The sequence below is a fragment of the Branchiostoma floridae genome, chromosome 4 (genome assembly GCF_000003815.2).
Source record: "Branchiostoma floridae strain S238N-H82 chromosome 4, Bfl_VNyyK, whole genome shotgun sequence".
In the NCBI taxonomy this organism is placed as follows: domain Eukaryota; kingdom Metazoa; phylum Chordata; class Leptocardii; order Amphioxiformes; family Branchiostomatidae; genus Branchiostoma; species Branchiostoma floridae.
The window spans coordinates 15,092,037-15,117,271 of record NC_049982.1 but is presented as its reverse complement, the minus strand read 5'-3'; the positions used below and the strand labels follow the sequence as shown (position 1 = coordinate 15,117,271).

At 45.6% G+C, this 25,235-nt stretch overlaps 1 protein-coding gene across 8 annotated transcripts in view; it reads left to right on the top strand.

Moving 5' to 3' along the window:
• Window positions 1-25,235, top strand: part of LOC118412805 (tripartite motif-containing protein 2-like) — an 82,275-nt gene that overhangs the window by 50,126 nt on the left and 6,914 nt on the right. For 4 of the 8 annotated variants that reach the window (XM_035815842.1, XM_035815841.1, XM_035815837.1 and 1 more), the window contains one exon: window positions 11,374-13,016. In XM_035815842.1, coding sequence (XP_035671735.1) covers window positions 11,381-13,016 — 1,636 coding nt within the window. In that variant the 5' untranslated portion in view covers window positions 11,374-11,380. Of the gene's footprint in view, window positions 1-334; window positions 838-860; window positions 1,525-2,249; window positions 2,350-2,912; window positions 3,178-11,373; window positions 13,017-25,235 lie in introns of those variants that run through there. The other 4 variants (XM_035815839.1, XM_035815840.1, XM_035815843.1 and 1 more) reach the window with 4 other exon arrangements.

The following is a 25,235-nucleotide window of genomic DNA, read 5'->3' as shown; positions in this document are numbered from 1 at the left end:
TATCTGTGATGGTGATGCTTTTCGATCAGTACCAACCATCTTACTGACAGACGTTATGGCGATTTCTTCCTGCCCACTGCTCTACCGTAGAGCGTAGGAATCCATTCCTCTCTGTGGTGTTTCGGCATGTTTTTTTTTTTTTTCTATTTTTGCTTTTGGACAGACGAGGACGATGTGGCACTGCACTCAAGTTTTTGTAACTTATATTAACAATGCCACATACACGGTACAGACAAGGATATCTGTGATGGTGATGCTTTTCGATCAGTACCAACCATCTTACTGACAGACGTTATGGCGATTTCTTCCTGCCCACTGCTCTACTGTAGAGCGTAGGAATCCATTCCTCTCTGTGGTGTTTCGGCATGTTTGGGCTGCCGTCGCCCCACCTGGAAGTTCTGTGAACGGTCCCCTTCTCTCCCTGCCCCTGCTCGGGCCCACCTGGGCCTCCCATCCTCCCTCTAATGGGATTCCAATCGAATTCGGCCTTCCTGGCAGGTTGGCGAGGTGTCGTACCTCACGGATATGCGCATTTCTGCTGTGCGCCGCGATTCTGCCGCACTAATGGTGAGCTAATCAGCTTACACCACAGTCGGTTTACTGGGATTGTGTGCGAGCTGTACCTGGGTGCCCTCTACCTCCATCTCCAGGTGTTTTCTACGCATTTGTGTGACGGAATTTCCGAGATTTCGGATTGGCGCGGCCCCCTCTTGGCCCGCCCCGCCCCTACTGCCCCCCTTTTGTAATGGAGGTGCTCTCTGGCGCGAAAGAAGGATCGTTCTTACGGGACAATAACGTCTTTAGGAGCGGCGGATCCCTAAGTCTCTTGGGGCAAAGGTGAGTACAATAGGGAGTCAGGAAGCACGAAATGTTGTAAAGTCTCATCCTCGTAGTTATAATCCGACATTAAGGGGCCCAGGTAGGGGAGCCTAGGGCGCGCAACCGTAATTTAAGGCGCATCCACAGTATTCATTCCTTCGCGTGCGTCAAAAATGTCGATTTTGGAGACAGACTCGGCTTGCAGAGCGGTGTGATCGGAATGAAGGAAACAGCTTGTGAGAATCGATCAGCGTCTTGTGCAGGCCGGACCGTCTTATTTCCGATGCTGACGATTTCTTCACCCTGCAGAGGAAAGTAGCTCTCGTGTATGCATGTTGGTTCGGTATCGTCTTGTGTCGAATTTGCGGATGCATTGTTCTTCGCACCCCTGCTTGCCCTCTGAGTCTGATTTCCTGAGTCGTTACATGACTTTGACACCGTAGCGGCTGTGTCTAATCACCTAAAAGTCAGCGGTCGGCAGTGGAACCGCCCTAGAAATGCCCCTGGGGAGCCCCCGCTCAATCTGGGTAAAGCCCCCATGACTTTTTAACGACAGTCCATCTGAGAAAACAGCGCCTCTCCTCCGCCCCTTACATCAGTAAATGCGTGCCAGGCCCGGAGAGCCGCTGGACCGAGCACGGAGCCCGTCGCCCGGAAAATGGGGCAGAAAATTTCCAGGGCGACGATACCGGAGCCCCTGGCAAGGTAATCCTTTCTCATGTGTGTTGTCAATGAAGGGGAACGGGCTTGATGTTGACCTGAGAGAAGGGTTGATTGCGCGGTGCGGTGTGTATGGGGAAGGTGTGTCACCTGGTCCGGCCCCACCTTCTTCCCCAGACTGTAACAGGTGGGTAGCCGGCCGCCATGACCGTCATGCCTGTGTCCTGCTTGTCATTTTTTTCTGGAATATTCAGCAAGTGGGCGGACTGTGAAATCTCTTCCTCTGACGTTATGGGAGAAATAAAGCCCAGCTCGGGATTATTTACACGGGTTTGTCGGAATGGGTGCTTCACCTGGCGGGGCTCTAACAGGTGAACACAGCAGACTGACAGGTACCTGCCTATTGTTTCTTCGTTCTGTAATTCGTTTCATGACAATTTAAGGTATCCCTGCCGTGTCGACATACAGAATGCTGCTTCCTTGTTAAGATAACGTCTTGTCTCTTGTCTTTTTTTTAATTAAGTGATTCCCCCAAGTTCGTTTTGCGCGCCTATTCAGCCGATGGCAATGTTTTATCTTTAAGTGTCTTGTGAATCGTGCAGACTTCTTCAAAATATTTCTCCTCACATCATTTGTCGATACAAAACTGGTGTAAACCATTATTTCAGTTAAACAATACTAGAATGGAATATCGTGAATTCGGCAAGCTGGATGAACTTTGACCCCCACAGGTCAGAGATTTGGCGTTGTTGACGTCATATTCGGAACTATTGATGGGCAGAAGGAGGGGAAGGATTGAGGAGAGGGGGATCAGGACGATTCATCTTCGGTGTTTTAGTCAGACCACGCATGTGTGTCGTCAGAGCACAGGTGAGCCCTCTTTGCTTCTCAAGGGCCTCAGGAGGGCGCCTTTGTCTGGGCCACAATTGATTTGCTACGCGCGAAATTCTGCCCGGCGTGACGCGGGCACTGACTGGGGTACTGAATGGGTGGTTGTGAGGAGACGGCCCAGCCACATAGCATGTTTGGGAGCTCTCCGTTAATGTGACATTCCTCCAGTGGATCACTTAGGGCACTCCTGTATTAGAGTAGACCGTGTGTTGTGCTTAGACATGTGCGGCAATTCTATCAATTAGGGAAATATGATAAGCGATCAGAAATTCTCTCATAGCCAGCGTTTATTGCATTAGAGTATCACAGAGCCTTTGTCACTGGCTCTGGTGGCTGTGTACTAGAAGCGGTAATTTTGTTAATGATGTTAAAACGTTGGCGGGAGTTAGGTGTGCGGTATCTGTTCAAAATCTTCCCGCCATGTGCCTTGTGCTGGCAGGTTGGGTCCTCCCACAGCAGGCATTGGCATGCTGCGCGCGGAGCCGCGCTCCGTGTGACGTGTGTGCTGCGGTGGGGTCCACCGCCGGGGTGGCTGCTATAAAGTGTCTGTAAGGCGGGAACTACAGCCTGAAGCTGGGGCCTGGCTCTCTCCTGATGTTTCTGCGCGTCTGTGAAGGGGACGGGCGCTGTGAAGACCGTGTGCCGTGTGCTGCACGGTGGTGACCCGGCCGATAGGTGGGGAAGTACGGTAGGGGGACGGGAGGGGCCTGGCGACTGGAAACGTCAACTCTGAAGATCCTCACGTTATCTGCCTCCCGTCTGCGCTTTAAATCAGGCTTCCTGAAGATGACGTCATTGTCCGTACAGGTAGGCTAGATAACTGGGGACAAACCGCTGATTATTGCGGAGTAGTTGTTCTTAGATATTCGCACTGGAAAGTGCTTAATTTTCTCTCCTCGCGGTTTCCTGAGCTGAATCGTTGACGATATTGATCTATGATGATATCTGGAATATTTTCTTTAAGACTTTGTTTACATGTACCTGTAGTGAACCAAATCCGCAGGTTTTGGGGCGCAAATTCACGTCCATTCCTTTCTGAGCCCATCTGAGGAGATGAAACAGGGATAAAAGAATAAGATAGATGATTGTATATCCTTCAGTGAACCGGAAACATAACGCATGCCAGAAAATAACTGAAGTCGTGTACGTCCTAAACATCCCTAGATATGATGGTGCTAAATAACTCTTTGGCATTTTAGAATTTCGTGTTTTTTATTGTCACAATATGTCACAATATGTCAGAATTCTAGGCGAATAGAAAATCAATGAACCAATGAACACCCCCTCCTACGCCCTTGGTTCTGTACTTTTCAGGGGAATGCGGGGGTGTCTTGGAATGGGCTTTCTTGGAAGTCCTTATAAAAGAGCTATGAGCCCCAAAAAAGAGGCGAACTGTTGATTACAAGCAAGGGGGTGCCATGTTTTTTGCACCAATCCAGGTGATGTATTTTTAATCTAGCAATATACGGTGCAGAAAACATGTATAAGTGGTAAGGGTTGCTCTAAGTTCTAAAACGTGACAGAACATGAAGGTGTTGTGTGAAAAGTGCGGAGAGAAAAATGTGTGAAAATGCAATATGGTACAAAGCAAAAGACATTATCTCTCTGTCATTTAAATCGTCGTTTTAATCACCAATCAAGCGAAGAGAGCCAGTCATTGTTCGTGGTTCATGACGTCAAAAGCCTCACAATCCATCCAGGTTCGTCTCCTATGTTGGCAAATTATCCCCTCGCAAGTCCTCTGGGACTTTCACCTCTTGCTGCTTCCCTTTCACTCCAGCCGTGCTCGCTAATTGTTTTAACATGGTTTTGCATGTTCCGTTTAAGCGATACGAGACGGATAATTAGGAATTTATTTGTCCCGAGAGGAAGCAAATTTACTATGAAAAATGTAGCCAAAGGGATTGAAGGATGTGAAAATTTTCATGGGGGAAAAGTAAGCTGTTTAAAAAATGTGTACATGTCAATATGTGTGCGCGCGTGTGCGTGTGAGTGCGTGCGTGAAAAAAGTACTTGTATTTTCGAGGTTGGCTCTCCTATGTAAACAGATGTTGAGCTAACACATGACGCTCCTTCTTGTTTCTCTTGGCATAGTATTGTATGTATTCACATCACTTTACAGGGGGTATCCAATGTAGCTACAGTTTTCCGCTTCATACCTAATGCTCCCACACCTTTACTTCACGCCCTTGAGTTCCCTTGTCCTACTGGTCATCATTATCGTCAATTTTCAATATGCGCGCGCATTAGCCTATCTCTGGCGCCACAGCAGTTTCATCTGCGTTGGGTATCACTCTCATCGGTACCCTTTGTGGATGGGCATTACTGACCAGCGGTCGAAAATCTGCCTTACTCTTGGTTTATTGGTAAGATACATTGTGAGGCTCTCGGTTACCTTTACCTCTCAATATATATCCGATAAACCCGATTAGATCAAACTCAAGATAACCTCCTCTTGACATTCGAGTGGAGGATGACTAGAGGTGAAAGTAACGCTAATGGAAATTATCGTATTGAAACGCTTTGTGGATTATTCTAGTACCGGTTTGTATGTCTTGAACGTCAACAGTTGCTGTCCATGGACTAGGCAATGCCCCATGATGGTTACGTGATGCCCCTGGTGGTTAGGATACCGTCCTCATCGATCTACGGGCCTGATAAGGATAAAGATGTAAACTTCCTGTTGGCCTGAAGTTTATACGTGTACATACTCCCGGATGTAAGTAACCTTAATGATGGCGATAATTCTTTTATCCAGGGGCAACATCTTGTCAAAGCTCGTCTATCCTGTTGCAGATTCTAAAATGTTCACATGATAGAAATGGCGTTCTTTATCATACCATCCTTCTCTTAAGGGCAAGGTCACTTTGCAGCAGTTCGCAGTTACACCACGTGGACATGTAGAAAGCCAAAGCCTGGAGGAAGCGATACCAGCACAGCTCATTTTGCTAATTCTATAGTATTTCTATCCATGCAGCATACATTATTGAGAAAGTTTGCATTTGTGCTGTAATCCCTGAACGTGATAAATATTGTATACGCAAAGTTATTTGAACCGTGCTGTTGCGTAAAGTACAGCCGCCCTGTATCACAAACCCATCATGGCCGAGGGCTTAGGTCCGCTCCATAAGTAATCTGATTGAGTCGTTTCCTAGGGGCCGCAGGGGATTGTGGGAGCCATGATCAGACGATTTTATGACTGTGTTGCCATGGCCATTTTGACAAACGGGTTAAATAACCCGGCTCGGTACTTAGGGAGCTTCGCTCACCCTGAGAGAGACGCGATCCAGTTAGATGGGAACGAAATTGCGGTTGGCTTTGCCAATAATGCCTGCAGTGTCCGTATATCGTATTCATGGACGTATAATATGGAGCACGGTTTTCTTCTACCGTACGAATGATCCCAACAACTAATAACGATTGTGTATGGCAACAAAAGAATGGACGTACCTGCATACGTCATTGTCTCTTTCCATGGTGCTGAATTATTTGTTGCTTCCAAGGGTGACGATTTTTGATCGTTGCATTTCTGAAGAGGGCTCTCTGATAATGAGACGCCAAACGCAATGGAATCATAGTACAGATTGTTTGATTTTGTGCTTACAAAGTGCAGTCTCCCTTACTGCTTATGTAAATGTCGACCACCCATTACTGTGTACAGTAACCATGCATACCAAGTGCCGTTCCCTGCATTCGTGAATCATGCGGTGTATTTAAACAAGTACATAGGTCCATGATTAGCAAGTGGTTACGGAGGAAGTTGTTCGTGATTAGTTTGTACAGTGCTCAACAATTACTGAGTTCAGTGGTACAAAAATAGCGATTGCGGCGACCACAAGTGGTGTGGTGGGTTCATCCACGTATGCTAAGGTAACGGTATCCTGATGTATTTTTCCCTGCAATACCTAGATGATAATTGCAGATGTCATGTCCTGAATGTGAACTCGTGACAAGAACAAAGAATGGGTTGTTTCTCATATGAATCGTAAACCCATGATGATTATTTTCCGGATTATTTATTCATAAATATGTGCTCATCCATGCCACCTGCTATGAATGACGCACTTCGCTAAGGAGTGCTCACAATCGACATCCTGGTAGGGGCTTTGGGGGAAAGTTCTTAAAACCAACAAGACAGTAAGTAAATGTCCTTGGCATCCAAACATCAACTCGCCGCAACTCCAAATGGTTTGTGTATTCCCCTCCGTCAGTGCTTATAAGAAAGAACCAGCCGTCTTTGTCTCCTAGTGTATGTAAGCCTCTGGAATCTTAAATGGCCGAAGAGTGACCCCTGGGTAATCTTATCTACATTTCTTGCTATCACTCAAATGCGTTAAGAATTCGTGGCAAAAATGATGCATGGTTGCTGCGTGGTCCCCAGGCGGCCGGCATGGTCATTAGGCCATTATACAGTCACGCTATCGTGTCAAACCAGGATAGTGCCATTTCGGCGGGTTACATTCCGGCATATCAGCACGCAAGTGGGCCGTGTGGGTTTGGCCAGGAGACCTTTACAAGGCACACCACTCTTCGTGCCATACAATGGCAGTGTAGGGAGACCTGTACATGGTACAGCAACCTTCGTGTCTTAACTGGATAGGGAGACCTCACACATGTCATACCATGACTGGGTAGTTAGCTCTCTTACAGCCCATTTGCAAAATTACTTAGACTGCGACATGAAGTAGTGTGGACAGTGGTCTTCTTCATGTAGATCTGTTGTTCATACAGCTATTCGTAGAAACCAAAATGGCTGATCGACATGATTTACGGCATGATTTAAGGCGAGAGTTAACATATTGTAAACATCCATAGCTTGACCTTTGTTCTGAAATCAGAGACATTCTGGTGATTTTGTTGTTACGAATTTCTTCGAATCGATAGTTTCTATACTTGGTGTTATTGTCACCCGCGCATATGATCTCCCAACCCGTGGGCAGAAATAGAAAAAGACAGTTAAATTATCCTGGATGGTGAAAACATAAAACCATATTCATTGGGATATTCTAGAATCTTAATGATTTCTCTCAAGACGTCATGAAATAATTTGGACTCAATATATAAGAATGATGTATGTCAACTGTGACCTTGAAAGCAATTCGGCCATTTTGTTTAGAATTCTCCGAGGTGCAGTCAGTGTGCTTCGGGAATTGTGACGACCGTTGGGACCTACCAGTAGGCACTGTGCATACAATGAGTTGTGAAAGCAAACCGTCACAAACGTAAATCACAGGTGTGGTCTGTGTTTACACAAACTAGAAAGAATCAACGGGCAACGAAGGTTGTGATAATTCCATATCCATCTGGAATATGCTATTTCTACGTCTGAACTTCTTGTACAAAGTATATATGCGATATCCTCCAGTTTTTATTAAGGAAATAAGTCTTCCCCGCGCGGCCCACCTCATGCAGTAACTATTGTCTGCACACGGCACCTCTCGAGCTGTAATCCGACACCCACCGACCATATTTACCTGAACGAGATACCTCCCACCGCGCAGAGATAACAGTGTACTACAGAGATAAACCTGCGGCCTCCATGTCTCAGAGACAGAAGCGGTTTTTAGTCGGGCCCGAAGCGGAATGTTTTATGTCAAGTGTTCACCGATGCGATGCACATTAGGGGCCTGTATAGGTGAGAACGTCTGGGGTACAGGATGGAGCGTCTGCACTATCTAGGATACGGTTACTCAATGTATCGAATCAAAATCATACTGATTTAGATACACAACTTCGCATTTATAGCGCTGAGTATTCTCTCTACGTACAATAATCCGTTCTTTATGCTTGTACTTAAGTAAGAATACATCTGGAGATATATTCTAATCCCTGCTGTACAGCCTGTAGGAAAATTTACGTATTCTATCTGAAAGCAAAATGTCAGATGCGTTAAGCACTTGCTCGTAGGCACTATGATCTATTGAAGAGGAGATAATTTTCTCTTTCTCCCTCTTTCAAAGGAACCGATAACCCACTGTGTTTGACATGATCAGAATCAGAGTGAAAGCTCCAGGTAATCAAAGTCGATTTTGCCACACGGACATCATTTACGAAAATGTTGTCCATTGGCACCGACATGCAGCCAAATTCAAAACATTAACTCTAACTGATTGATGCCGAAAAGAACGCTCAACAGCTGGGCATCATTATTTGACAATCAAAAAGTCCACTGGCAACCAATACAGCAATAAAAAAAGTTGTGGAAATTATCAAAATATCACATGAGCACATTACCGCCTGCTAATTCCGTTTGAGTTGTATTTGTTACTGTCTTTCATTCCTACACCCTCTCTAGCGTTAGATAGGTAACATTAGTTAGGTAAGTGCGTGTGCATACTAAACGTCTGAAGGGAGGTGTCCCCCAGGAGCAAATATGTATTGTTAGTCGTCGACAATGTGAAACGTGTAAAACACTAAGTTTTAGCATACTTACAGATGAAGGTATCAATTGAAATTAAAATTTGAAATTAACTACTTGTGTTACTCTCCCCAAACAAATGCATGTTGAATATTTTAATGACATAGTATCTAATGCTCAGCTTCCCAGGATTGTAGGTTTACATTGCGTTGGGCTGGGGTGAGGAGCAGTACATCCAAACGCACCGTACGTTAAGAAACATTTGGTCAACTTAAGACATTCTGTAGTGAATGCTGATATTGTTTAACCGAAGCTTCTTTCGTCTATCGTGTAGTGACTATCCTTTCTGCGGCCCGTCGGCTGTCCGTACTTCTGAAGGGCACGTTATGTGATACCATACCATGTACTGGTGATGACCTACATGATACAATCAATTTAATGCGCCACTCGCGCCAGAAGAGAAAACTTTATTACTCGGAAAATCTTGCGCAAATCGCCATCATCTCACGAAGCTCCTGCCCACGTCACAGCCCCATCATCCGCGCGGCTGATAAGACGGATGTCGTCACGGCGGGTGCTTACCGAGGCTCCCTCCGGTCTCACTCCGGTACACCCTGCCATGTACGGGAGGCGTTACGTGTTTCCCACTACACATGGTCAATTTGTAGCTCTCAGAATGAGATCACCAAACGGTGCATAATTGGAGCGACTGCCGGTAGATCATCTCCATCGCCACCGCACAACCGTAAGTCGCTACCAACTTGCAGAGTCACGAATTTGTAGCTTGCGCGGCGCTTGTAAAGAAACCTGTAAAACACATACTGTAGGTGTCACTTCTTTGTTGATTCGTTGTTCTGTGAGTAGTCACTGTTGACTGTGAGAAGTGCTCAAGCCCAGTCGACCTTATTGAATATGAAAGGCTTTCTGTTGGACCTCTGATTCCCTCTACGTTATCAATAGGCGCATTCGGTGGGTTGTTGCTCTTGTTGGCTCTCTGGATGATCAATATCTTCTAATGGAAGAGCTACATAGTGAATAGCATTATATTCCATAATTCATCTTTTGTACAACAGTAATATCTGCACATCTGCGAGTCTGCCCAGGTATGTTGCAATTTTTCATCCCAGTAGAGGCCAACCGCTTACTTTGCTTGACTACCCACTGGGTGTCTAGGGCACTTATTTCAGAGGCCAGTCGGCCGCTGCAGAATGATTCAATGAAAAATCTAATATTAATGGTCAAAATTGTTTAAAGGAGGACATAAGTTTTCCGCGCGCGTGTATGGTGACCCTTCACAGTCTCACTGATACTGCGTATTAAGACAACTTGTCTACTGACAGCTTGGTTTTCGATTCTGGATCTGTTTCTTTATTTCTTGGACAAAAATACGATGGTTTCATGTCGAAAGAGAACAGAAACCCTGTACGCCATTCTGAGTATATGACTAGGAGCATCAAAGTAATGGTTCTAAAATTGTGTAACAAAATACGACAAACTCCTATGTTCTACTTGAGGAAGCATGAGGACCGTACTGGTCAAAGTTCAACTTGTAAACCTAGTCTGACGATAGTTACATGTACAATAACGTCTCTGTAATGGAAAATTCAGCATGTTGTCTTCTGCCGTACCCGACGTGACACTCCTGCAGATCTTTGTTGGACAGGTGATTATCGATTACATTTGTAATCCTAATCGCTAGTACAGGGCGTGTCCGCCTGGCAATTTTCCTAATGAGCTCCAGCAGTCAACATCGACGGGATCGTCTGCGTTTCATCTATTTATAGCACAGCTTCTTGTTTCCGTCTCCCCGGTGATGCGATCACGTGACAGTTCTTGATCATATCGTTATAGGAGATTAAAGCACCGCCTGGCATCACGTGACCTTGTCCTGTTAGTATTGTATGTATGGCTGACATTCGGGGCTCTTTGATTGTCACATTCTTAGAGATAATTTCCGACGAGCACACATAATGGTTTCGTGACGTCACGCTCATCCGGTTTGAACCGGCGCCAAGGTCTCGAGCGCCTTCATGCTAGTCACGTAAGATAACGCAAGATAGAGCCTAGGACATGGACGCGCGAGGGGTTATTAACACTAGCAAGGTTACGCGCGGAACATGGCTGTGTACGTCACATTGTTCTCTGGCGAAATCCCTTAAGAACTCGTAATTAGTACCAGTCTGCTTTTACGTCACAGCAAATAACATAGTTGCGCTTCCGTTTTAACATCCGCCGGAAATAAACTACTGCCTCCTATCTTTCCTTTCTCCCATCTCTGACCAATGGACGTGTGAAACCATTCCTTAGTCTGAGACAGATTCTGATCAGTATATGTATCTTTGCTGTGAATGAAAGGACGGGAACAGAACATTTTGCTACTTGATCAGCAGGCGGGAACTGGGCAACTGACACATTCTGTTCACCATTTGTTCCCTTGAGCATCAAAGGAAAGACAGAGAATAAGCCCACGTGGTGTATGTGTTTGTCAATGTGTGAGTGTTTGTGTGTGCGTGAAAACTCAGCACGCATCAATTTGAAGGCCATGTTGTTATTTCATGAGGTTTTTCACAGTCGTGCGTTGACTGTATGAAGTTGATTTGTGGTTTCTGTCTGAATTTTGACTATTTTTCATCTGTCTTCTACAGCCCCAGCATGAGTAAGCAGGCCCAAGGGGACAAGAAGCTTAAGTCACCGGAAATCGCCGCAGTGTCGTCTGTAAGTGCAAACGCAAAGGCACCTGCAAAACCGACTGCAAAACCGACTACAAAGGCCGCAGGGAAGGGAAAGATACCTCCTACGCAAGCGCACGGTGCCAACAAGGGTAAAAAGGCGGGAGATTCCAAACGAGGGGACATTAAAGAAAGCGAAGGACGAGGCAGCCGCGGGACAACTCCTGAGAAGGCCATCACAAAAGGAAATGGCGCCCCTTGTCAGATGGTGGCGCCCGGTAAAAACAGTCATGGAGGAAATAAGCATCCGGGGTCATCTCAGAAGGTCGGGAAGACAATAGACAGGAACAATATCGTGTCTGACAAGGACGGAAAAGTGAAGAACTCTTCCCCACTAAGGTGTGTTGAAGGCGACTCTGCCCGAGACTCACCCTCTCGGACGTCGACTGCAAAGGGTGTAGTGGGTCTGGTGAGCAGTGCGCCCGCGCCCGAGCGGCACAAGACTTTCAGCCCCTGGAAATCGCGCGTTGGTGACAGCGTGCTCACCGACATTACCACGGGGAACAACGCGCAGGTGTGTGGCCAGGTGATCGCCAACCCGCAGGTGTGCGGGGGACAGGTGTTTGGAGAGAAAATCACGACTGTTGCTCTTGTTTCAGCGAGCTACTCTGGACAGGAGAGTCTGGGAAGGAGCCATGTTGGAAGAGCCCCGGATGTACAATCCGCAGTAGCTGCTGGCATACGAAACGGGCCACTCGCCGACCCACTAGGGGAAGGGACAGGGATTCTCAGCGGGGAGTACAGGCTATCGGACTGTTCAGAAGGAGTGCTGAGCGGGGATTACAGGTCTATTACAGATTCTGGTTTCATTTCGCGATCTTACGGAAGCACTTCGTCCACTACGACTGCAGTAGTTAGCTCTCTTTCACGCGCTTGCGCCAAGACCGTCGCCAATACCATGCCAGGAGAGAACCATGCACCCAAAAGCTCTGGTACCTCAAGTAGCGCTTCCGACGCCGGGAAAACCGCAACCACTTCGGAGTCGGAGCAATCCCAGTCAAGTAACGGCTCCAAACCACCGGCTACTGTCAACAGAACTGAACCCACGCAGAAGGAGCCCGACCAGTCGCAACCAGGTCCGGATTCAGCCGCACCAGAAGGGGAAATAGCCGGAAATGGAACTGCTTCCCTTTCCGAATCCACCATCAGCGAACCCTCAATCTCTATAAGCGACAGGCAAAATCCTACTTCTACTCAAGCCCCCGTGACCATGGGTGTGGAGACGACAGTGGTAGCAGGGACGGGTGTTTCTCCACAAGGCAGCACCCTCTCCCTGCCCGTAGCAACCTCTTCTTGCCCTACGGGAGCTAGCAACGGATCCGTGGCCAGTTCAGACATCACCGTCTCCACTGCCATGGCTTCCACCAGCGACACCAGCTCGTCGGTTGGGAGCACGTCAACAGCGCCTCCTGGCGCGGCGGTGGGAAACAACAAATCGAAGACCAAGCTGGAATGGAGAAGGCGAATGCATTCATCTCCTATAGAGCGCTCGGTGGAGAACCCGCCACCATCTCCAAGGTTCGCCTTCTCTTTCGACGTGCCACAGCCGAAAACCTCAGGTAAGGTGCCTTACTTTATATTCTTGTATGTATCATAGACGAAAGCCAGTCTCGCACCTGTGGACATATGGCATATTATTACAAGAACGCTGCTATACATCTCCACATCATTCCATGGGGCTCTCCTTTCGTTTTAAATTTCTGTTCTCGTTATAGTTATAATTTTTCCAAAGTTTCCCGTATTTACATGCCGTAGTTAAGCCAACTAAAGCAAGATATGTTATTTTGAAGCCGAATTGTCACAAAATGCACGTGCCATTTAGAAAATTGGTTACATTTGATGGCATTTGGTCGACCACCCCCACTGATGGTACAAATGGGTTTTATTTTACGTATAAAGGTAAGTCCAACTCGCACACATGCACTGCGTAGAGCATGCTATACATCTCCACATCATTTTTATGGATAGTGTGACACCACATAAAAGCAGAATGAGATGTATTCCCTTACTCCACTCATTTAAAAAGTGCTGTTTCAGAATTAAAATGTTTTACCGGACTAATAAATCAAGCATATGAATTCTGCAGTCAGGTTACTTTGGTATCTAACCTCTGCTAAAATCAGGAATGGCACTACCACCCAACTTCGCATGGGTGCGCTTCGAGCCTCCCAAGCCGAAAGCGAGGAGGACATTTGATCTGCAGTCACATCATGATTTTACAACCCTTTCGCGTGCCCACTGTGTACTAGATGGTGCATATATATATATATATATATATATATATACTTTATTAGCCTTTTGTCCTTGTGTAGATATCGTGTTTCGAAAAATATTGAATATTCTCCTCACATGAACCCGGCAAGACGTCTGACGTGAACATATCCTCCCTGCTTAGTGCCGCGCCGCGTAGAAAGGATCCACAGAATTAGGAGCTCGCCTCACTAATGAATAAATGGACTGAGAATAACCTGCTGTTTGGTCCTACATTACTATAATCCTGTAACAAGATAAAATTAGTCTGTCGCGAGATCTCAAATGTTTTAGTGAGCATTTTGCGCTCAAATATTTCGGGAGACATCATATTGATATAAGCTGGTTTCAGTGGAGTCCATGCAGGTAATACTGCAACATAGCAATAACGCGATTGTCTCAATAAGCCTACTTTTTAGACTTTTGGTTCTTTTCTGCGATGCGATCTCCAATTCAAAACAAGCAAAGAACAGAAAGGTTAGAAATAGCAGTATGCTTTGGGTGGATACATCATTTGACGGTAGTAGTTTACAATGTTTACACCTGATTTTTTTTTACTTTTACTTTTACAAATATGACAAATTTAGCTTTGTAATTGGAATGAAAACTTGAAGTGTCGATGTGTACTGAAATGATCGACCATTTCCACCATATGTTCCAATGGATAGTCTCTTTACAGAACCCCTTGGCCCCACACGGAGTCACTACTTCCACCGCGACACTTGCAGACCAATAACATCCTCCTAGAATATAATATAAATTTAGATAATGTAGAGCTTGTCGAGCTTTCATCAGGTGAGCCGGGCTATCCAAAGTGCAATCAGAGTCACAAACCCGTGGGTCTCGAGTGGAAAGCGACAACTCTCACGGTTTGCTCAGTTAAAGCCACGTGTCATTCGGTACTTAAAACATATCATATTAATGACGTCCGGTATTCTGACTGAAACTGAAACAAAATTCTTTGAGCTTCATAAAACTTTAAGAATTCGAAGCCGACAGCCTTCACTCACTCAGCAATACAGTGAAACTGACTTGTTTTCAGGGCCTTTGACAAAGCATGAACATCAGAAATCATTTAACGGATACTGATGACTGTTACATCGACAGGGGGTTGGATTTAATCGGCGCATCTCTCGCTTCTTCAAATAAAACCTGATAAAACTAATTCATCACTTTGCCGACTGACGTATCCGTTGGTGACAGATTTCAAGGACATTTGACAATGTAGGTTCCTGGAGCATGAAACACAATTTCAGCTCTCTTTATTTCATGTTGAACACTCATGTAACTTCTGATGTAGCTATGATCTTATGTGTTTTGTATGTAATTCTTATGAAGGTTCTATTTCCTCGTATCATGATATACATTCAACAATGCAGTGCATAAACTCAATAGACATATCCCCTACATTGGATGAAACGTCTGCACCCTCTCCTGAATAGGCGCGTGTAACCAGGCGCCGTGGGGTGCATGTTAAACAGCCGATCCAGATATGCAGACGCACGCGCCAGCTTGGGGTCACTGACCTTCAGGTTTTGGGTCGGCCATGCACCGAATATGTCATAGATTGTTACAATACATTTTTATCCTTGGTTACATATTATTTCCTGACGTCTTTCAAACTCACAAATGTAGACTTCAACTAAAGTATCCTTTGATGAGTATTTTCCTTGCCTTTCACAGTTAGTTTGCAGTTTGCCGTCGTTTTTTAGATTAGAAATTACAGGTGTACTGGAGGCACCTGGTTAAATGAAACATGGCCCGGTGCTCGATCTGTACATGTTTCTGCACCGAGATTACGTTTATGATTGTACAACATCCGTCATTTCAGCACCACGGAGAAGTACCTATCTACCCTATCTACAACAGCGACATGGGAACTTGCTTTGTCTTGTTTTCTTCAGCATTCAACTTGATTTGCCATGTCTTGCCATATTTGTTTACTTATCACAGATCACAGATGGATCACAATTATCTGACAGCTTGTATAGACACGAGAATGAGACCTGTGAAACAAGTGGCAAAAATTGCTTGCCTTGTTGAAGACATACGACCGTGTTGGTCCTATACTGTGTCTGTTGCAAGCGACGGGTGTGTGTGGATAAGCAAACATGCACATATCAGAACTGGCAAACCGCCACATGTACATGAATTAGATCGAGTTAGGAGCTGGCTCGTTCGGACAGTCACACACCAGAGTATGCAGTTCTATAGAGTCGGTCTCCTCACAGACGGGGCCTACCGTTAAATCATTCACTCTCAAGGCCTGTAACCCCTACCTGTACATAGCGTGCTAATCGGGCCTCAGAACAACGACAAAGACTTGAATCTACCACCATGTGATCCAGAAACAAGATTGCTACCGACTGAACCCCTACTACCCCCCGCACATATCCGTACCTCTCCATAATCTAGTAATTGAATCGTCTTGCGCGACAAAGGATTAACATATCTAGGTCATGCAGTGACAAGATATATTCCACTTAGATACCTTCCAATCCAGCCTTATTAGAAGACATGGTTGACTTCGTTTTCTTATCGACGAAATGTCGCTTTGTGTTATATGATAAACTGTAACGAAAGATGAACGATCCTCTCATAATGTTTCAAAAATCGGCATATTATTCTCTATAAATTCCAGATCGTTTCTACACATTTCCACAGGACGATGCAAATAGTCCGATCCTTCTAAATTGAATGCCAGCCTTAGAACTATAGCAATGCCCGTTGTACATTGGTATTTTGTTTGAACTTGGTCCGACGCGTAATCGGCTCATTCTGAATAATTCTGACATGAGGCAGTGAAAGGAATATGTACTTGGTTCGGCAGTTTCGCGAGTTGCGAAGCCAGTAGACCAGAATTATAGCTTGCAAAAGTTTAATTTCCACAGACCACATAAGAGAGATTTAGAGACGTTTTGCAATTTGCAAATTTGTGTATAATCAACATTTAAGTGAAAAACGTGGCTATAATGCAATTTATCGATCTGTTACTAACAATGCTTACTGCTAGTGGTAATATAATGTTTAGTCGCACTTTTCTAAAGACGTAGTATGACCAGGTTGGATTAGTTTGGTACATCCTAAGTGACATCGTAACAACGCAGTTGCTCTGTACGCCAGTTTTGTCACCTATACTAACGTGGTTTACGCCCTTAACCCTGTCAACACTCGTTTCAATATCGAACAAAATCATTTCTGTGGAAAAAACGCAGCAACTGTTGCGACGGGCCCACATCTTTGTCCTCCTAGTAGCTTCTCCTTCATTTTCTCCTTTGAAAACTAAAAAAATCGATACCATCGAACCGAGCGCCGATCACAGACCACGCGACCACGCGGCCTTTTGGGGAGACATGACCTGTTAGAAATGTGATCGGTAAGTTATAATTTCATGTCAACAGAAACTCAAATACAGGAATTTGATTCTGCCCCCTCTTCCTTCCTTCAAAGGCACAAAAATTAAAAGGCCCTCTCCTAGATCCTGTTCAGAATGCAAAATCCCTCTAGCAATTGCATGATCGGCCAGAGGATACCAACACATTTAGCTGATTGCTTCAAATCGATTTTTGAAGTCCGCTGTATTTTCGATCATGTCTATTAAATGTTTCTCTCTTGGTGACCTCGCGTTTGGATCTACCCCACGCTTGCAAGAGATGTTTCCGACCCTAAATTATGACAAATCATCGAATAGAAAATAGCCTTTCAAGTCCGGGTGCGCTGAATTAAAAATTAGGACCAATTCACCCTGCAACCCTGTACCACGGAAAGCACTCCCCATAACGAAGTTAAGCCGCGGCTCTCGCCCATTCCCCGGCATACCGTGTCTCCAGAACGGGGCGGCAGGCGGGTAAGCAATTCGCCTGTACATTCACCGGATGGTTTTTCCCTGAGTGATCTTGGAGTTAATTGGGAACAACACTCGTCACTTCGAATTAGGGCAAGGCAAAATCACAGCAACGGGGATCAGCAGAGAAAGGTACGTTACGGTATTTGGGGAGATCAGCGCATCTGTGCCCGAAACGACCCCGAAACGCTCCCGGTATCATCCGGATGGGTTGATCTTTGTCTTAGGGGACAAGGCGCGGATGGTAGGGAAACGGGAAGGACCCGGTACACTCCGGCCGGGGGTGCCCTACGCGAGGCGCTCACCGAGCGGTTTCACTGGTGCCTATTAGTCCGACAAATAGGTGGAACGTGAATCTCCGAACAAACTTGTACCAAGATATATTTGACGTCTACGCCGTCGAAAATGATTACCTAACACCACCTGTGGCCCACAGTGTGTTTCAGAGCGCGAACCCAAAAATCTGAATCTGATAGAGTTCGGAGCCACTCTACAAGAAAACATCGGCTCCCTACTGCGAGTCTCAGAGTGACTTTTTCAGGACCCAGGTGGTTAATAAGGATACGTGACTGGCAACGCTAACAAAAACTTCCGTTTAAGACTCTACCTTTGCGCCGTGAGTACGACATTCTGTAAAACCCTTCTTTAGGTCGACTTTAGGTTGAGATTATCAGTTACAAACTACGAGATGTAAGAACTGGCCGTGATCCAGTGGAAACAGGTGGCAGGCACGTTCCTGTGCCTCCCCAGTCGGAAGGATGCTGACCTGTCTCGGCTGGAGACGCCTGTGGAATATTGGGAAGCTGAAGGGAATGAAATTACACGGCGTCAATTAGCTTCTCCATTAGCAGATCCGCCCTGACCCTTGACATCCGTCAGGATTACCTATTCATGTCGGGGAGAATCCGTTTCGTATCGCAAGTAGAGGACTCAATTTTATTCACTAAATGTACCAGTCGATGTGAACAATTTTCAGCGTGACAAGAAAGGCTAACAACCGTTAGGATACACTTGTACTGCATCTCTGATTGACGCCCGAGTAGATCTAAGTCCTTTAAATATCCGCTTTTCCCAATCACCCCGTGCTCTATCTCCTCTCCTGCAACGTTCCGTCAGGCAAATTCAGGTCTCGTACCTTCCGTGTCGGTTCGGTTTTGCCTCGCCGGCGTGCCATATGGATATCATTACCGAGGTATGGATCAATCATAATGAAAAGGGAAAGATTAACTATCGCTTCAGGGCCTCTCTGTTACAACAAAGTCAGTCAAAGACGGACCCACCCCCGCAGCATCCCCGAGCGGTCCCCCAACTTCGATCTGCAAAGACAGTAGTGTGCGCGGGCGGGGCGGTCCGGGTAGATGGCTGGTCCCCACATTGTGACACTCCGCCGCTGAGTTCTGCCTGGCCTGCCTTACAGAAGCCTGGGACCACCGGCCACGTCCGTCAGGCCGCTGATTTAGGATGAGGATATTCTGAGGCGGTGATTTGACGAGGTAAGGCGTTAGAGCGGTTATTGGGGTGAAAAGGCCACAGGCAAAATGACGCTTACACCTGCCGCTATAAATAATCTGTGCCCGTGCACCGCCGCTGGGAAGAAGAGCAGCGCCCAAAGGTGCCTCTCGCGGCACCATTACGGGCGCACACGAGCCGTGTCTCCCAGTGACTTAACTTCGCATCGCTATGTTACCGCCGGCATGCGGCATTACAGGCGATATAGCGGGGCGAACCGATTTCATAAACCCCACCAACGAACGCGCTGTCCATAAAATCTACCGTCTGAGGATGGCGGCGAGCCTTGCCATATGCTTTTTTGTAACTTGTGTTCAGTTCCCTTAGAAACAGAAGCGTTTTCATTAATTTTGATGCATGGTTAAATTCTTTTTTTTGCTTGTTTTTCATTTGTTTGCAGAAGAGATTGATTATTAGTGACGGTTATTCGAAGAGACAGAATAAATTGGTGATCCACCATTTCAGAATGATTGGCGCTAAAGTGAAAAATGGGGATCTCGAAGGGGCATGCTAAAAGTCAAAATTGCTGAGAACTATCTTGTTTTTTTTTTTCGAGAAGGAGGTTACACATTATAGGTATCCTTTAGTGTGGTATGCATTTAATAAAACCTGACTGGAAATGATTTGCAGACCATTATTTTACTTTCGGCAAAAGTCGCTTCAGTATCTGTTGGAGACCCGATGACACCCTCGAACCCCTGGCCGCAATCTGGCGATCGCGTGACGTCAACCCCTGTGGACGGACCCCCAACAAAACACTTCACTGTAAACATACGGAACAGGGTGCTTAAGAATTCATTACCAGCCGTTTCCTGCACGCAGGGGAAGAAAGACCCAGTCGGCACGTCCGTGGATGGGTTTAATCGGGCAGAAGAAATCACCTGGATTTGGCTATAAATCCATAAGTTCCCTTTTATTATCCCCAGAACGTAAATGTCTCTCTGTGGTTAATTCGAAATTACGTGACGGCAGTGTGTAGCTTAATCATCAATGTTGTCCCACCAATACCAACGTGTTAACGATAAGTTTCTGACGAAAGTACATTCTATTGTCAGTGTTTACGTCCTTGACTGACATCTATTATTCAACGGGGTTCTTAAACGGAAGTATTGTAGCGTAAAAAGCATTTATTCACGTTTTACACGTCCGTTCGCATTTGCAAAATGAACAGCAAAGCCGCCCTTGAGCGTCGAGCAAAGTAGTGAAATAAATGGACCGGAAGCTTTGTCGAGAAATTCAAAAGGAAGTCTTGCTGTGCTGTCTTCATTTCTGACCACATCTGAACGCCACATCTGAATCAAGACGGAACGCCCACTATGCTACTCATCCACACATGAAATTCCACGGACTTCTTTTCTCAGAACTAGCCTCCTTCACCGGCGTCTCTAGGGCCTTAGCGTAAGTTTTTTGGGGTGGGTCGATTCGCCATTTTTATCCGGGAATACGACGGGAAAGGAAAATATCCCGGGAAAGGAAAAATGCCGGGAGAGGAATATATGCTGGGGAGCTTGTACCGGCCCTAGTACTAAGGAGGCTATCCCAGAACACCCTGACAGAACGATCCGTTTAAAAAGCCTTCCAACGTTGGCAATGTCAAATTTTTCTACTCGCCTTATTTAAATCACCACTAAATTGCTTCTTCTTGGGTGACATTACCAAAAAACGGTTTCAAATACCGGAAATGACAGGGGAAACTCCCGGAAATAGTGGGGCTTCCGGTTGAGGCAGAAGCAAATTACAAGCAATAGCCTCTCCTTAAGAGAGCCCACTTAGCTCCGCTTTATTATTCATTTATAGTTTTAGTCAGGCACTCGGCCCGCATCAAATGAAAACCACGATTACACATTGAAGCAGTTAGCAGACAAAACCAAAAGAGAAACGTTCAACGTGATTGGCGATGACAGGTACCTGAATATCTACTGCATAATGCCATCAAAGGCTACTGTCCGATTTATATTTGTTTCATTAGTGACTTTGAAACGAACGGAAACAAAACAACACAGTTGAAATTGTTGTTGATACCAGACTGCCATTGTCTGTTTTCCTAGAATATCAGCTCATCTGCAGCCTAAAGCGTAGAGACTCCAGACAGAAGCAGCTGAATATAGACGAATGTCTCTCCACTGAATATAGACGAATGTCTCTCCACTGAACATAGACTAATGTCTTTGCACTGTGTGGAGGTTATACTAAAAATGGGCCTCTTTCCGTCATTTTTATAAACTGACAGTCAGAGATCTCAGAATCCAACTTAATTGAAGACAGCTCCTTCTGAGTATTGATTGCCCATGAGTACACACAAATAGATTCAGTTCGTGACGTCCAGCTGAACAAGTTGTGTTTGCTTTTGAAGTTCTGTCTATAAGATTGTAAAATCGTATCCGGGAGGATTAAGTACCTTATTGACGCGCTTTGGTGATAGATTACAAGATGAAGACGTTACCGAGTCACCCCTTGCCCTGAACCGGAGGAATCGTTGAACCACGCCCTCCTACCGTCCCCGCTCGATTCATGTTTCTCGGGCCGCTCGATTCTAGCAGATCATTGGAACCAGATCATCCAGCCTTTCATCGATCGGTATCTTTTCTAAAAGGACTACGTCACTCAGAGGTGCCCATTACCCCTGGTGCAGACCGGCTCATGCATATCTGTCACTCATATCTCCGCACAGCTGCATCTAGCCGGGCCAGAAATCCAGGTAAAAACCGGGCTTCACTTGGAACGCTCCCAACAGACCAACCCTGTGTAGTTATGGATAGCTTCTTTGGTAGAGTATTGGTTTTACCTTTACTCCATTACGTGCCACATTGTGACTATCCCCCCTGCCACACCCATGATAGCGAGGAGGTCCTTCCTCTGAACTGGATGCGTATTTGGGGAATATGTCGGACCAAGGTTCTTTTTTTCAACCTCCTTGGTCGGACAGCTATTTTTTATGAGCCCTCTGAATTCGAAGTGGCCCCCAGCACTGTGCACCCATAATATTATGCTATTTGGGGGAGAATGGTACATATTATTTGCTTTATCACACTATCTCCCTTGATAACCAATTCTTGGTTTATGACTCAATTTTCCTTTATGGCGATGGGCATGGTTAAAAATACGTTATTGCACATCCGCATCCGGGTAATCGTTTTGAAAACGTTTGATCACTAGTTATAAGATATGGCTGCAAGTTTTAAAATTGCGGTATAGATTCTTCTAAGCCCGTTGATATTACTATGGAAACGCACCGCCTCAAGCATATTCTGCCCTATCCACATGTTGATAAAGAACGCGATGCTTGACCCTCTTCTTAACTTTGTAAATGCCTTATTGGAATAAATCTTACGTGCTCCGCTCCGGTATATAATATAGTTTGCGTCATTGTGCTACGATGTGTTAAGGCTTAAAGAACAATATTACAAAGGATGGCACCCTTCTTCAAATCATTCCAAGACCCCGGGCCATCTTTCATGTCTGAACAGAGATGAACGGGTGTCTCGTTACAAAAAGGGTTCATGACTTTGGTAATCTAGTTGAGCTGGAGATCATATGTCACGCAAAAACGATTTATTCTCCATATCGCGTGAACAAACGATGTCGAAATTGGCTCAACAGAAAGCAAATGAAATCATCTATCGAAGATTCTACAAATATCGACGCGCTTGGGTGGGATCTAATGGCAGACGGTGGCCATTCCAGGCCTGTTCAGACCTGTCGCCATATTGGCACAGTCCCGTTATAGATTTCAAATCAAACTGGAGAACAAGCCCACCAAATCCATCGTGCCGTATACTCAGGGTAACAGTAATATGGGTCGAGATAATAAGTAGTAAAATATATCTGCATAGCGCTCAGTGAACAGCTGCAGTAAGTATGGCGGTCTCAAACGTAGACAGACACAGACAGGATTATTCTATATGGGGACTCTTCACCGCGGAAATCCTGCCCTACATAATATTGTGTAGGGGGAACTAGAGACATTCTGGAAACGATCACATCCATATTCTAATGCTTAACTAATGTTCAACTCAATGAAGTTCATGTACGATGTATTCTGAAGTGGCTTGACAGCAAGACATGCGCGTCCATTTTCAACCGGAATAGAAATGATTCTGCATGCGTATTTGTACGAAACAAGCATGAACCATCTCAAAACCTATTGTGTGCGCAGTTAGCGACTGACATGTTAGGACTTTCCCGGTCTGCTTGTCGAGACTGTGCACGCTGCTGGTGGGACTTGCAGACTTTTGTCACCCTTTATAAAGATTGCGACACCCTCATCATCATTATTAGTCGACTGTGGAACACTCAAAAACAAGTTTTGTCCACGACTGACGGCCAGCAGCAAGAGCAGCGATAATGACAGGGCTCGTGTCCCCTTCCTCATCCCCCAGCAAATTCTGGACGTACGTCAGGTACTAGGTAGCTCGTCTTCTGACGTCTTGGGCGTTTTTGCCAAGGGTTGGAGCTTAGAGGGCATATGTCCTGAGTGCCACTCTGAGGGTATGTCCAACGAAGCGCAACTGCCACTGCCTGACTTTGTATATCTGCGCGTTGCTTACGTGATCAAGGCGCTACATTCACATGCTCGTACATGCCACACCCTAAAGACGGGTAAATTACGCACAGCAATTTCCTATTACAGCCTGCTTAAAGTCGAGCCCAATAACGGAGCCATTCCCTATCTTCTAGATCCGCGAGTCATATCTACATACAGATCATTCTGTAAAACACACCACCTCTTAAGAACTATATTTATGATGAGGATTAGATTGTACCTTACCCTACAAATCATACCAAACGATTTTCCGCGAGGGTACTTTATTAGAATACGGGCCTGGAAAATATGGTAGCCAACTGTCCTGCAGATATAGACCAAACCACTGCAATCAACCTGACAATACAGGATCAATTCTACCATACATACCAGATGGTTGGGAACAGAAGAAGTCATTGTTTATGACGAATACCAGCCCATCTCGAAACGGTTTCTTCTGTCCCTCGGGATGGAGAGAAAATCAGCATACACGAGCACAGGCGGTCCTGGCAGATAAAAGGCGCTGAAATACCAATTTGGTAGCGCTTCGCTCTGTCATCATTAGGCGGGATAAGTGCAGGCGAGCTTTAATGAGTAGGACATCATCGGGAGAGGATGATCTGTTATTTAGCGCTAACCAATGCTAAACGTTTTCCCGATGTATTTGAGGTCCCATATTACATATTCGCCCGTTGTTTGCGATAAAATCAATTTCACTCGCACGTCCGTTACCTGCAGCCTCCGCTGATGTTCAGACGGTGTGAATCACATGACTCTCTTTCATGATACAGTATCGTTCAATGTGTTACAGATAGGGGATTTATAAGTTACAGTTTACTCTAGAACCAATGAACAACTCCGCCCGATTGACAAACAAAACCGTCAGCAGAGATGGTTGGGGTTTTAAGGTACATGGCTAAAGTTTAAAGCGAACGCCCTTTACTAACACCGTAATCTAAGCAATTACTCCGCTAGTGATTACCAGGGGAAACGTTTAATCACAGCAGATGTCCCTACCGAAGGTCATGTGCGACAGGAACAACCGTCGTTTTATTTTAAAATTGAGAAAGCAGATTGTTTGCGATATTGTTTGTATAGTAAGTTTTTTGTTGTCCTCTTTGCATCAATGTCCTTCGATTTGTGGACCGGACCAACTACCTCGGACCCACTCATATATGGACAAATATTTAACTTGGTTGCGGTCCCATTGCCACTGGCGTTGTTGTTGTTCACATAAGTCACAGGATGAACAAACATTGCCAGAGCGAAGAGAGCGAGGCACACGGTTACAGAATCACCTTAGTCCGTGCCCGGGACTTTCAATCTTAGGCATTTTTGTGCTGAATCCACTGATAATGAGTTTTTGTCCCTCCGAGAAAAGGACCTTAAAATGAGCAAGATAACGTTTATGTGCACCAAAGCGACAAAGATGTACTTCATGGCATTAAGCAGGGCACGGAGTATATATAGCCCATGCCACATAGTCGACGATGATCACTGAAGAAGATTGCCGAATCTCAAAATCAACCCTACATTGAACTCGACCGATGCCCCAAAATCGAGAGAATACCGGGCGTTGTCTGCCAAAAACGTCATTTGGAGCTCGCAGACTTGTCGGACGATCGATTTCCCTGCTTTGTGACAGGGGTGTAA